The sequence below is a fragment of the Tenrec ecaudatus genome, chromosome 13 (assembly GCF_050624435.1).
Source record: "Tenrec ecaudatus isolate mTenEca1 chromosome 13, mTenEca1.hap1, whole genome shotgun sequence".
In the NCBI taxonomy this organism is placed as follows: Eukaryota; Metazoa; Chordata; class Mammalia; order Afrosoricida; family Tenrecidae; genus Tenrec; species Tenrec ecaudatus.
This window is the reverse complement of record NC_134542.1, coordinates 66,405,730-66,419,684: the sequence shown is the minus strand read 5'-3', so window position 1 is coordinate 66,419,684 and position 13,955 is coordinate 66,405,730. Positions and strand designations below refer to the sequence as shown.

Below are 13,955 nucleotides of genomic sequence, written 5' to 3'. Positions count from 1 at the left end.
ACAAGTTTGCAAGGTGGCTTTGGTGCACCCACAACTGTCTATGTGGCTCCATCCCCCAAGTCCTTGGCAAGAAAGTGTTAAGTGCCCAGCAAACTCTTGGAGAGGGAATGAATGAAGCTGCACTTCTGCCGGCCCTAAGGCCCGGTCCACCATTATTAGCACCTTTCTCTACCAACAGGAAGCTTATCGTCCTTCTCGCCGTGCGCAGAAGGGCAGCCACAATTCACGTGCTGCTTTCCACTGGGGTCCTCCGGGTGGGGCTGCCGGGCTCCGAGCTTGCAGTCCCGCCCGCCTGCCGTGTCTATCACGCCGCTCCTTCCGGGCCAGGTAAGGGCGGCGGCGGGCCGGGCATGGAGTCGGGGTCCGGGCCCGGGAGGCAGTGCCCGGACGCGCCGGCTGCCAGGGTGGCCGGGAAGGTGCCGGCGACTGGTAGGGCGGGCGGGCGCGCGAGGAGGGGCGAGGAGGGGCGGGGCGGGGCGGGGCCGGCGTCCTCGTCACTTGATAAAAACGCCTGCGAGTCTCCAGAGAACAACGGGCTCATTGAGCAGTCGGGCGCTGCGCGCGAGGGGGAGCGGCCGCACGGAGCGCGCGACCCGTCTGGGGGTGGGGCCGGGCGAGCGGCCGGAGGCGCGCGGTGGCCGCGGCCAGTGCCGAAGCAGCAGCCGCTCCAGCAGCCGCAGCCGCGCGGCAGGCTCGGACCCCGAACCGAACCGGACCCGGACCCGCGCGCCCAGCAGGCGCTGCACTGCCCCGCTCCCCTCCCCGCGCGCACGCCCGCCCGCCCATGGCGGCCTCGGGGCAGCTGTGGCTGCTTTACCTGTCGGCGGGGCTGCTGCCCTGGTTCGGCGCCGCCTTCAACTTGGACACCCGCGAGGACAATGTGATTCAGAAACTTGGGGACCCCGGCAGTCTCTTCGGCTTTTCGCTGGCCATGCACTGGCAGCTGCAGCCCGAGGACAAGCGGCTGTGAGTTCCCCGACTCTTCCTCCCCCACCGGGGCGCCGGGCCGCGCGCGGGGAGGGGCCGGGGCGCGCCCGACTCCCGCCCGCCCGCCCGCCCGGCGCGCCCCGGAGCCCGCGGCCGGCCCCAGCCCTGCCCGCCGGCCCCCCACGCGCGCCGGGCCGTCCCAGGCGCGCACACCGCCCGGCGCGTCCTGCGCGCTCCGCTCGCGCTTGGCCCGGGGAGGAGGTCCCGGGGCCGACCGTCTGCGGCTGCGGCCCGGGCGGCGGGCGCGTGGGGGTGGTCTCCGTGCCAGGCGGGGCAGCCCGCCGCCCCGGAGAGTGTACTTTTTCTCCTCTTCGTTTTTACAACCAAGTGCTTTCCGCCCGTCCTTCCCACCGGACTGTTTGCTGGGAACTCGGCAGGTGGCACGCTTTGCTGCGCTTCACGTGCGTCTCGGGCGGGGTGCGGAGGTGGGCAAGGGGCCCCGGATCGCTGCTGCGGGGCCGCCGGGAGGGTGGTACCGGGAACTTCCAGGCCTGACCCACACTCGGGGTCCACCCCACCCTGCGGCCCCGCAAAAGTTGGAGAGCCACTTTCCACCGTGCCCCGCGTGGTTTTCCCTGCAAGGCCGAGTGCTCCAGTCCAAGCTGCTTTTTGCGCGGCGGCTGGATTTCGCCGCCCACCTCCCCCACTCCCCATGGATTTAACCAAGCACCTGTTCTACAGGTCAAGGTCAGCTGAGAAAATAAATCCTTTGGAGTGGTCGCCGGGCCCCGCGCCCCTCCCGGCAGCATCGGAGACCCGCGGGGCCTTGGCTTCGGGCCGGCGCAGCCTAGGGGTTAAAAGCAAAATGTCCGATCCTAGCCATGCCTTTGCAAACACGGTTTGCAAATGACACCTCCCCCTCCCCTGCTCCCGCCCCCGGCTGGTCCCTGGAGAAAGTGGAAGTCAGGGCCTTTTAAACATTTTTTCTGAAGCAACTGAAAGTGTTCAGTTTTCACATGGTCTAAACAGTTTAGGCTGGAGAAGGTATTATGAAGCTTAGTGTCTTTAATTGTTGGGCTGCATTCTTGATCTGTGCTTCTGGAAAAGTAGGCTTTAACAACAAAGGGGCTTCAACTCACCCGCAGAGGCCTTTAGTTGACCCGAGGCCCTCTTTGGACAGACAGACCAGAGAGAGAGAGAGTGTGAGCACAACTATAGTGAAGAGAGGACCTTACATTTAGAGGAGGTGAATGGGATTTTAGAGTTGGAGGAAACAGCTTGATTTTAGCAGCTAAGAACTTTGGAATTCGTGAATGCTGTAGGCCCTTGAATCTTTAAAATCAGATTCCCCCTTCGTCCCCATCCCACCCCCCAACCGTAACACCTGCTGGGTCTGCAGGCCTGGCTGTCGCTGATACTCAGCCTTCTTCCAGTGGAAATAATCGTTACACTGTAAATCTGGAATGTAAGGTGTTTTCTGTTAATTAATGGATGAGGTTTGGTGTCTCTGAGTGCTTTGAAGGAGCATGTAGCTGGGCCCCTCATCCACATGGGAACTTGAACTTGTGAGTGCAGAAATGATTGTGGGCCCGCAGAGGGAATATATATTCTTCTTGGCATCCTCCGCACCAAATGCTGGCCAAAGCTGATGGCTTCCTTGGAATTCTGTGCAAGCAAATATTGTCGAAGGGAAAGTACTGGAGCAGGAAGGTGTCCTTGGGACAGAGCTTTCGGGAACATCGTCATATATTAGCCAGGGATCGTTGTTGAGGCAAGGTCAGCAGAATGCTTGCTAAAACTTGTTACTGCTGTTGTGCTTCTCTGGCATTAAAGCTGCTCAGAGCCCTGCCTAGAGGAGCCCTGGTGGCGTCGTGGTTACGCTTTGAGCTGCTAACCAACTAGGTCAGCAGTTCGAAACTACCAGCTGCTCTTAAGGAGAAAGGTGAGGCTTTCCAGAAACTTCCATAAAGAGTTAGTTTTGGAAACTCACAGGGGGCAGTCTATCATGGAACTGTTAAGTTGGCATCGAGTGAGAGGGGAGAGACCCAGCCTGAGGAACTGTATCTTTCCCTAGATCCCTCAAAGCGGTGGCTGTACTTGGGGCCCGGAGGTGTAGGTCCTGGACTTCCTCCCTCTCCATCACGTAGTCCAGTGTCAGGAGTGGCTGTGGTCCTCCCAGGAAAACCAGCACCAAGGTTATTGCACATCAGTTGTCTGCCCCTTTGAAATGGACAAGGCAGGTGTCAGTGAGACTGGGACCCCAGAAAGCCTGGTTCAGCTTCCTAGCCTCTGCTCCAATGAGAGGACTTCAGAGAGTCCCAAGTTCCAATTCCTGCCCAGCATTTAGCAGCTGTTAACTTGCTTTAATTTTCGAGAGTTTTAGTCTCCTAATCTGTGAAGCTGATATTACTGTTTGCTTACTAGGGTTGTGAATGAGGAGTAAGAGGTAACATGCCAAGTGCCTGGCGTGGTTACTTGGTGACTAAAAGGTAACTGTTACTGATGATGGCCTATTGATGGTTCCTGAGTTCCTGCTGTCGTTTATTGTGTGCCTCGGGGTGGATTTTGATTCATTGCTGCACTAGAGGAACTACCCCATGAGCTAGAACTACCCCATGAGCTCCGATAATGTCCGAGGCGGATTATTTTTAACAGGCAAGACCTCCAGGCCTTTTCTCCCTCAAGAAGTTAGTTGGTGGGGTCAGATCGCCAACCTTTCATTTCCCAGGCAAGTGCTTCAGTTTTGGGCCGCCAGGGATCTTTGCATTCCAGATGTGTGCCAGGTGTAGTGTCCAAGGAGTTAACCATCTGGTGACGGTAAAACGAGGGTTAATAGTGAAGTCAGCCAAGAGTTGTCATAGTTTGGCTAATTGGTACTTTAACACAGTCACGATTATGAAATGTGATTTCATAATGCTTGAGCCGGGGGCTCAAAGCAACAGGACTTGAATTGGTTCGAACAGGGTTCTAACAAAAGCAAATTACTGAGCAAGGGACTTTGTGGAAGGAGGCGCAGGAAAACATCAACGATGCATAGACCACAGAGGAGAAGTTCAGTACGAAAGAAAGCCCATGCTAGGTTTCGGTCCACACATTTAACTGCGAACTACAAGGGCAGCCGTGAACCCAACACCCACTGCTTGGGAGAAAGATGAGGCTTGCTTCATTCCCAAAGATTTCCAGCCTCAGAAACCCACACAGGCAGTTCTGTGTATAAGATCACCATGCGTTGGAATCGATTCAGTGAAAATGAGTTTAGAGGGTTTTTTTTTAACCTTTTATTAGGGACTCATACAACTCTTAATCACCATCCATACATACATCAATTGTATAAAGCACATCTGTACATTCTTTGCCCTCATCATTTTCAAAGCGTTTGCTCTCCACTTAAGCCCTTTGCACCAAGTCCTCTTTTTTCCCCTCCCTCCCTGCTCTCCCCTCCCTCATGAGCCCTTGATAATTTATAAATTATTATTTTGTCATATCTTGCCCTGTCTGACGTTTCCCTTCACCCCCTTTTCTGTTGTCCGTCCCCCAGGGAAGTCACATGGAGATCCTTGTAATCTGTTCCCTCTTTCCAACCTAATCTCCCTCTACCCTCCCAGTATTGCCCCTCACACCCCTGGTCCTGAAGGTATCATCCGCCCTGGATTCCCTGTGCCTCCAGCTCCTATCTGCACCAGTGTACAACCTCTGGTCTATCTAGACTTGCAAGGTAGAATTCGGATCGTGATAATTGGGGGGTAGGAAGCATTTATGAACTGGAGGAAAGCTGTATTCTTCATCGGTGCTACATCGCACCCTGACTGACTCATCTCCTCCTCTAGACCCTAGAGGGATTTTGTTTGTTTGTTTGTTTTTAAATCATGGGTTTTGTGGATTATATTGTCTATAGTGCCATTTAGTAACATCCTCAACTCCAGCTAAGATTATTTATTTTAATGTCATTTTATGGGGGCTCCCTGGTAAGATTTTGTAATGGGCTCATGTTGATCTGAGAGGCGCTAAACCTAAACCTAAAACTCTGAAGAGTTTAGTATAAAACCCTAACCTAAGCTCTTTGGAATCTTTGATGTCTCAGGTAGTAGGGTGAGCCCTCCCTGGAGGGCTGATATGTCTGTCCTATGAGTCATCCCTGGGATCCTCCAGGAAGGGGTGGATTCAAGACTGCAGAGCAGGATACCTGGGAGGAGGAGGCCTTCTGTGAGAGTCCTGATTTCTCCCAATCTCCAGTGGTGTAGTGGTTATGCATTGGGTTGCTAATACAAGGTCGGTGGTTTGAAACCACCAGATGCTCCAGGGAAGAAAGATGGAGCTTTCTACTCCCACAACGAGTTACAATATGGGAAACCCGCAGGGACCCTGTCCTGAAGGGTCTATGTGAGTCGGAATCAGCTCAATGGCAGTGGTGTTTTTTTGTTTTAAATCCAGCTGGCTCACTTGACAGATTGAAGCAATTGAAGCCCAAGTTCTGAAATGTCTCATCCAACAGCCTCACCTCTACTTCAGCTGAATCTTACCAGGGGCTGGGTTTGGACTTGCCAGTTCTGACTTGTGCGCCTGCCATTACTGAAAGGAGAAGTCAGAAATGCCCTTCAGACCCGAAGGACTTGGCTGGCATCTGAGTGTTGGAAATGTACTGAATTATGTTGACTTATTAAACTTTAACTGCATCACTTATGGGTCAGGGTTGTCGATGTAAATTCCTTACACTAGCGCTCTCTTCCTGTTGACCCTTCTCCCAGCGGGTGCCCGAGCACCTCTTGGGCCCCTCCTTTGAGGGCCCCCCTCAACCCCACCCTCAGTCTTCATTCTGAGAAAAGCCAGTGAGGTGTGACTGTCAGCCCGCCAAGGATCAGAGCTGTGCCCAGGATGTGTATCTAAGCCCTTGCTTCCTTGTATTACTCTGTCGGAGTGCCATGTGGCCCAGGGCCATCTTCCAGCCACAGTGCTTGGTCACCTTGAGCCCTGACAGTGAAAAAAGAGCGGAGGTGGACCTGGCGACCCAGAGGAAGTCTCAGAGGACTTTGGAAACGAAGAGGCGCTGGCAAGAAAGCGAGTGGTCCGATAAGAACACAGGCGGATATAAAACCGAGTTCTGACTCGGGGTTGGAAGAAAGGGGCCAAGGTCTCAGTCTGACGTGAGGGCTTAGAATCAGGGTGAGTGCTCAGATGTGAGTCCCTTACTCTGTGATAAAGAAGCAGTTCTTCTGGATTCCTGGTGATGCAGACTCGATTTTGGCGTAGCACTATTAGGATGTAATTTCAGCTTTCATAACAAAATAGGACTAGGACTGTGGCATGTAGTTCTCCCACAGAGCATCGACTCAACATACTTTAGTGGCCAGTGAATTGGAATTTCCTAAAGGGACAGTGGAGCCAAACAGAAGACATTAGAATAATGCAGAGGCGACAGGGTCAGTTGTGTCAGAAACATTGATTAGTTGAAAGTTGACCTGTAAGGAAGGACATACTATCTCAAAATCGAGATTAAATTTCTCCAGGAAGGCCTTTGAGCCGATGCTCTGCTAGAGCAGTTTCTGTTTCCCTTGAATGGCTGTAGCGCTTGGTGTCATGTGATTGGCAGTTCAGATGGTACTTTGTTTAGCCGTGACCCACCATTGTCAAGGGATGATCTAAGCACTCTCAACGCAGTATAGGTTCTTAGAGGGCAGGGGTCATGGGCTCGGTTCTTTGTCTGACAGCACCTACCTGGCATGTGCCTTGCCAAGACAATGGAGTCATGTCATACACTCGATTTAACTTGGAAAAAGCAACGTGCCCAGCTTTCCTGGTAGAGAGAAGAAAGGAATCCTCTTTTTAGCCCTTTCCCTTTCCCTGTTCAAAGTGGGGCTTGGCTTCTGCCGCCCCGCAGGAATGAAAACCTGCCACCGTGACACACAGAGGGAAGCCGAAGAAGGTGGTTTTTGGCTTCTGAGTATGGTAGGGCCATGTCTGAGGCTCTTAGGGATTGTCTTGAGTGGTTTCTAACTACACTTGACTTTGGCCTTAGAGGCAGACTTTAGAACTTGACCTCAGAAACACCAATGGACCTCTGTAGTAGCCCTTGGGCTCTGCTTGCTGGCTGTTAAAATGAGACCGGAGAAGAAATGACTGTGGAACCTACCTGACAACAGCGTGAAGGTTGAAATGGGAGGAAGTGGGTGCTGGGCTCGAACTGATAGCTACGGGTTTGGTAGTCAAGGATGTCGTTGGTAGGGGCAGTCGAGTTGGACCCACCTCTCGGCTGAGCCCTCGGTACAGCAGAATGAACCACTGCCGGAGCCTGCATCCTGCTTACAGTTGGTTGAAACACTGTTGCAGACACTGGGTCAGCCCATCTCATTGAGCATCTTCCTCTTTTTCACTGACCCTGTGCGTCAGGGAATATCACTTTTAAATAGGATTGTGGGGAGGCTTCTCTACCCCGGTGGCGGGGAGCCTGTGAGCTGCACAATGGGGGTCTGGGTGGCACATGTTTCTGAACTAGTTTCAGCATCACTGGCCTCTTGGTAAACATGGACCACTACAGTAGTACACACGGGTCTACTTTCTACCTTCCATCTTCCCTGTCAGTGCCTGGATACAATTTTTAGACTTAAATAGCATAACATCTGGAAGAAACTTGGGGAGTCATAGAGCTTGCTGGTCATTGTGGTGCCTGGGGGAATTTTTTCAATAAGAAATAGGCTCAGTTGGGTTCAGCTCACGATTGAGTAACAATTTCTATGGACGATCAAAGAATCTTAGTTTCCTGGGTTTGGGAGCAGTTGGTATGGATGAGTTTAGCATTGTATACAAAGGCAGGATAATGAAGGTGGTGAGAGCAAAAACTAGATTAGAACCTCTGTAGTTGCTGTCGAATCGGCTCTTGTACTCAACATTGTACTTGTGGTGACCCTTGTACGACAGAAGAAACATTACCAGGCCCTGTGCTTTGTGGCAGCTACATAATCTCCTGTCACCTTGAGCGAAGGGGTGGAATCTAGCCTGTCAATCAGATCATAACCAATCATGTCTCTGTGTAGGCATGACCATCTCCTGGTGATTCTGGAAACTCTGGCCTAACTCCCTAGAGGCGGGACACACTCTCTTCTACACCTTTCTGTTGATAAGCCACAGGGAGCCATGCTGATGGCAGCCAGAGCCCTGGAGATGCTTCCACTGCCACTGGATCCACAAGACTTTCCACCCACTGGCCTGTGATCTTCCTGCATTTGGCATCATTGCATGTGTTGTGTGAGTCTGAAGAGGAAATTATTGATTGATATAAGACATATTGGCTAATATCAGACTTGTGGACTTGATCTGGACTGGGCTGGGATGTTTTCATAACATGCAATTACTCTTTGATATAAGCTCTCTGTTACGTACATATGAGTGTCTCTGGATTTGTTTCTCTAGTCAAATGGGACCAACACAGCCCTCTTCCTCATTGCTGGTGTGTTCAAGTTAGCCCTGGGGGTGTAGTGGTTTCCCACTGGGCTGCTAACCTAACCTCAAGATTAGCCGTTGGAAGCCATCAGCTAGCTGTTCCATTGGAGAAAGACGGGGTTTCCTGCTCCCATAAAGACTTACAGTCTTAGCAAACTCGCCGGGGCGGGTCTACCCTGCCTTATGAGGTCACTATGAGTTGGAATCAACCCAATGGCAGTGGGTTTTGAGTCCATTGTTGGGATCTGTAGGGTACTCACTGGCTGGCATTTGGCAGTATAGAGGGTCAGGCTATTTTCCTAGATTGGCTTAACTGGCAGCACCATTACAACATGCCCCCCAGAGGTGGCCCTGCTGGTATTTGAAATATTAGCAGCAAAGCTTCCAGTATCACAACAGACTGGCAGAGGCGTGGCCGAGAGCTGACTTACCTGACCTCCGGCCTGGCTGACTTGGTGCTGGAAGGCTACCTGCACTCTCTGAGCCTGTTTTTTCAGGGGCGCAGTGCCTGCCTCAGCGCAAGCCCGGAGTGTGTGTGAAAGACAGGAAGAGCTCAAGGTGGCCACAGAGCATATCAGGCAGAGTTCATCTTCAGCCCACATCTTCCACACTTCCCAGCCTGCATAGTGCAGGTGCTTTCTCCTTGGGGACCTGGTTTTGATAGTGTTTCAATGTTCATTATCTGCCATTCTGCCCTATAGTTACCAGGTGGACATCTCAGCAAAACCGTGCCTTCGTAGCCTTTTGGTTGTGGCTGTTAAGCGCCTTCAAGTCAGTTCTGCCTCGTAGCGACTCTGTGCCTAACAGGAGGGAGTGCACTGCCTCCTCCTCTGCTGTCCTCATCTAGCTGAGCCCATCATGCCGCCACTGTCCGTCCATCTCATTGAAGGCCTTCCTCGTTTTCTCTGCCCCTTTCTGTACCAAGCATGCCGTCCTTCTCCAGGGACTGGTCCCTCCTGACAATGTGTCCAAAGCATTCGAGATGCAGTCTTGCCATCCTGGCCTCTAAGGAGCATTTTTCTGTGCTCCTTCCGAGACAGATTTGTTTGTTCTTTTGGCAGTTCATGATCCTTTCAGTGTTACTCGACAGCCTTTTGGAATCTACCCCAAACTCTCACACTCCCTGCCGTCGAGCCGAGCCAGACTCCTATGAGCCTGTTCTACCAGATAGGACCGTGCAGAACTGCTCTGCAGGTTCCCAAGGCTGTGCATCTGTATGGGAGTAGACAGCCTCATCTTTCTCGTGCTGTAGTTGCCAAGAGGTAGATAAAGGCCAGCGGTTAGTCAGTCCTCAGTGGGGATGAGTGGGCAGACTGGTGCTCAGGTGGGGTGGTTCCCCTGGCAGGCAGTGCCTGCGTGGGGCAAACCCACGGAGGGCAGGCGGTGCAGTTTCCGTGAGGAGCCAGCCATTAAAGGTAGCCACTGTGTGGGTTCCCAGGCCTTCTCGCACCACTGTGAGTATCACCCCTGTCCCCCATGTCTAGGAGGCTGGCTAGGATAGGATCGAGGACAGTTTAATTTCCCAAGTCTCTCATGTGATGACGTGACGCTGTGGTAGGCAGGAACTTACACAGAGCTGGGTCCTGCTGTTGAAGACCACCAGCCCACGTTTGTAAGAGAGCCTGGACTAGGTGGCTGAGAGTGAGTGTATTCTCAGCATGTTGCCATTTGTTTGTGGAGTTGGCATTTAGAATGGCAAATGATGATCTCCTGGAATTAACTAAAGAGGCTAATAGTTCATTAACCCTGAACTGGGGCAGGGAGATGGGCTCGTCACCCAGTGCTGGTTCCTGCCAGACTGATAATAGGGCAGAATGGCCACCATATAATCTGTACCTTCTGGCTATTCTGTGTAGAAAAACCAAGCAAAACAATTTCAAATTGGTTGACTGCTTCTGATCGTGGCCCCTTTTCAGAAGGCCGTTCATAGACTCGCATGGCGTGGCAGCCCTCTCGACTCATCTGCTCTGGGTTCCAGTGCTGGTACCACCCCCCCTCTGATTCCACATTGGCAGGAGAACTGGTTGGAGAACATTAAGGGCCACGGAAACCAATTCAGGGGCAAAGCGGACTGTTCGGAATGGGGAAGCATGAGGGTTGTGCCTCTAATAGCAAGTGACAGGAGCCGTGGATAGCGATCTGCTTACGTGGTTTTGCCAACAGATGGGATATCTTTTGTATGCCGTGCAATCTGAGAGCTTACTTTTTATGAAAAGCCATTTTAGATGAAGCATGCAAGGAAAACCTTTTAGGGAAATGTGCATTGTAAGCCTGGGAATATCAAATAAAAATAAACTAACAAAATAAACTAAAATAAAAATAAACGTTGGACTCATTTGAAAGGGGCACACTGGTTAGTGATACGAAGAAAACGAAGCCCAGGGTAATGCCATGTCCCCAAAGTGTGTATTTGCTTTGCCTGGTGATATCTATGCCGCTGTGGTTTGTTCCCTTTGAAAGGGAGACCCGTTTTTCCTGAGGTTATTTTAATTTGTGTGTTTGATACAAATGGTAAGATATTACATACCTGGAGGATAGGATGTCACTTAACTGTTTGCATGTCTCCCGAAGCCCCAACTCCCCAAACCAAACTCACTGCCGTGAAGTTGATGCTGACTCATAGCAACCCCATAAAACATGGTAGAATTGCCCCTTTGAGTTTCTTAGGCTGTAACTCTATGAGAATCGAAAGCCTTCTCTTTCTCCTGCAGAGCAGCTGGTGGTTTCGAACTGCTCACCTTGCAGTTAGCCGTCCAACATGTCACCACTACACCACCAGGGCTCCTCTTGAACAGAAGAACTACTTTTAAATTGCCAGCTGTTGTGGAGTTAACTCTGACTCATAGTACACTAAGCCCCCTCTCCACCACCACCCCCACCGCCATGTGGGTCAGAATAGAAGTGGGCTCAGTAGGATTTTCAGTGGCTGTTTTTTGTGGTGTGGGTAATAGATCCCCAGGGCTTTGTCCCAGGGTACTTCTGAGTGGTTGAAAGTGCTAGCCTTTTAGCAACCGGTGGAGTGCAAGAACTATTTGCAGCACCCAGGGGCTCCCATGACCACCTAGTGTCCACAGAACCAGAAGAGAATTCTGGATGTGTCACCACTGGTCGGGTGATCACTGTTCTCTGGTTAGGGTTATAGCGACGGCAACTTCACTGGAGACTCCTGGTCAAAGCGATGGCAGCCAGAAGTAGGGGGAGGCTGCAGCCTGGAGGAGATGGGCTATTGGGCAGTGCTCGGTGGGTAGAGTTGTTCTGCGTTCTCCTTCCACATGGAATCAGGAGTGCCATCACAGTCACACATCCTTCCGAGGTCCGGGTCCTCCTCCTGCTGGTACATCTTGTCCGGTGATGCCCCGACCCTGCTCCTCCAGCCATTGTGGTCTGACTGTTCCTTTAGAATCAAAGGATTTGGTGTTGTGAAATGGAATGATTGGATTCTGTGAGGCTTTGGAGGATTGTGGGGATGGGTAGGCAAAGGATATTTGAAATTCCTGGGTGAGGCTAGTGAGAAGATGAAAGCATGTTGATTGGGCTGAAGGAGTCATCAGGGTGTTGTCAGCAAGGAGAAGCTGAAAAACAAAAACCTGTCACCACTCCCCCATAAAACAGATGTGCTAAGATGGACATGAGGACATTCTTCTGGGAAAATGGCATGACCTCCTGAGGTTGTGTGACTTTAAGACTAACCAGGAGCCAATTGAGGACCATCCTTGAGGAAAGGCAAGAGCCAGCCTTAAGATCTAAAGATCTAGGTGCGGATACAGCTTCCTGAGACCCGTAAGTGCCAAGAGAGAGTTCTGGGCCAGGCCTTCCAGAGGCTTAAGGGTGGAGGATTGGGAGAGACACCTGCTGAATGCAGTGGTTGGAAGCTCAAGGCTACAGCAGAGATGAACTGAGAGTCAGGATGATGTGCAGGGCTAACCTGGGACCCTCATTCAGAGCATGACCCCAGGCAGCAGTAAGCTCAGAGAGAGATGTCTACCTTAAAATAAGAACATAGGCTTCTGCTGGCTCATTCCTGCTGTGAGTACAGATACTGTTGATTTTTTTTTTTTTTTTTTGGACATGAAGGAGACGTGAAAAACTTAGAAAGATGTGCTGGACCTTCTGGAGAGTCTAGAGCCAGCTCTTCGGGATTCTCCGTGCATGTTGCTCATTCCACAAATCATTGTCCTGTGATGCACCAGGCACTGCTCTGGTGCTGGAGATGGAGCAGCAAACAAAGTGAGCCTAATGCCTGCTTACGTTCCGGTGGGGAAGACAAGCAAAATGCAGGACAAATGGGTGTCCAACAGTAACTCAAGAGGCATCCCTATAGGGTTCCAGTTCTTACACGATCAGGCTGCTTCCAAACAATAGGTGTTCAGGTATGTCTGTGGTCAGCGGAGGACTGCAGACAAGTTTTCTCAGTAGCACGTGGCTGAGACTCCAGGTGCCTTCAGAAGAAAGGCCTGATCAAAACAGTGGCTTCTGAGCGGATCTGCAGCAAAATTCAAGGCAGAGATTGACTTAGAAGGTTACGGGACCCTGAAAGGACAGCTTTCCTCGAAGGACACTGGATGATCATGGGTGCTTTATGAAGAAGACGTTTATGCGAAGACGGAAGACTGGGTTGGTGAGAAAAAGACCAGAAAAGGTGCAGCTGGGAACTTTTCCCATCCCAACAGTGCATCTGCTGTTTTTGTGAGTAGCTAGGACTAGCTGAGGAGAATTTGGGGGAGCAATCTTATCCCATCCGCCCTATAGCCCTGTTCATACCCTTCAGACTTCTTTTTGTTCTCCCCCAAACTCAGAGAACATTTAGAAAAGATCATGATTTGGGTTCTTCGAGGATGCCAACACTGCCATTTGGATGTAGTGACATCAAAGTGTTTAGAATTCTTTGGGGGTGGGGAGAGGAGAGGGTGAGGGAGATGGAAATGCCCCCTTTAGAAGTGTGAAGACTTAGATGGAAAAGATATGTGGATATGTTGAGAAACAATAGCTTCGCTTTTGGGTAGTTCTGTTTAATAAAGATTTCTATTGTGTGGCATGACTTCGGATTTACCCTCATTAGATAGAAATCGATGGCAGAGGAAAAAGAAAGTGGAGAAAGGTAATAAGGAGTGGGGATGGATGGGGACTGATGAGACTAGGGCAATCTGGAAGTTTTCGCTGAGGCCCTAAGGCTACAAGGCATGCTGATATTGGGGTGGGAAGAAGTGCCTCTGTCAGAGAAGGCAAGTGCAAAGACCCTGTGGGGTGGACTGAATGAGGTCGCCAAGGGAGTGAGGATGGGACTGAGACTGAGGACCGAGCTTAGAGAAGGGAGGAGAAGCAGTACTTGGGGACATTAGAGTGTCACTGCGGAAGAAGGCTAAGAGATAGGCTCTCTTGGGAACCACATGTTGAAGAGTAATCGGTGTGTCAGATGGCTGAGAGGTGGCCACTAGATGAGCAGTATGGAGGCCTTGGATGGCCCTTCTGGGAACGTGGGAGCAAATTACGACCGGCGTGAGTTTGAGAGAGCCTAGACACAGACAATAAGATGCAGGATTGCTGTTCAGAAGCAGAGCCACGGGCCCGAGATGGAGAGGAAGTGGTGTAAAATG

At 51.5% G+C, this 13,955-nt stretch overlaps 1 protein-coding gene across 2 annotated transcripts in view; it reads left to right on the top strand.

Annotated features, from left to right (window-relative positions):
- The first annotated feature begins 651 nt into the window (after window positions 1-651).
- ITGA6 (integrin subunit alpha 6) overlaps window positions 652-13,955 on the top strand; it is an 86,901-nt gene continuing 73,597 nt past the window's right edge. For both annotated transcript variants that reach the window (XM_075529260.1, XM_075529261.1), the window contains exon 1: window positions 652-966. In XM_075529260.1, coding sequence (XP_075385375.1) covers window positions 785-966 — 182 coding nt within the window. In that variant the 5' untranslated portion in view covers window positions 652-784. The remainder of the gene's footprint in view (window positions 967-13,955) is intronic.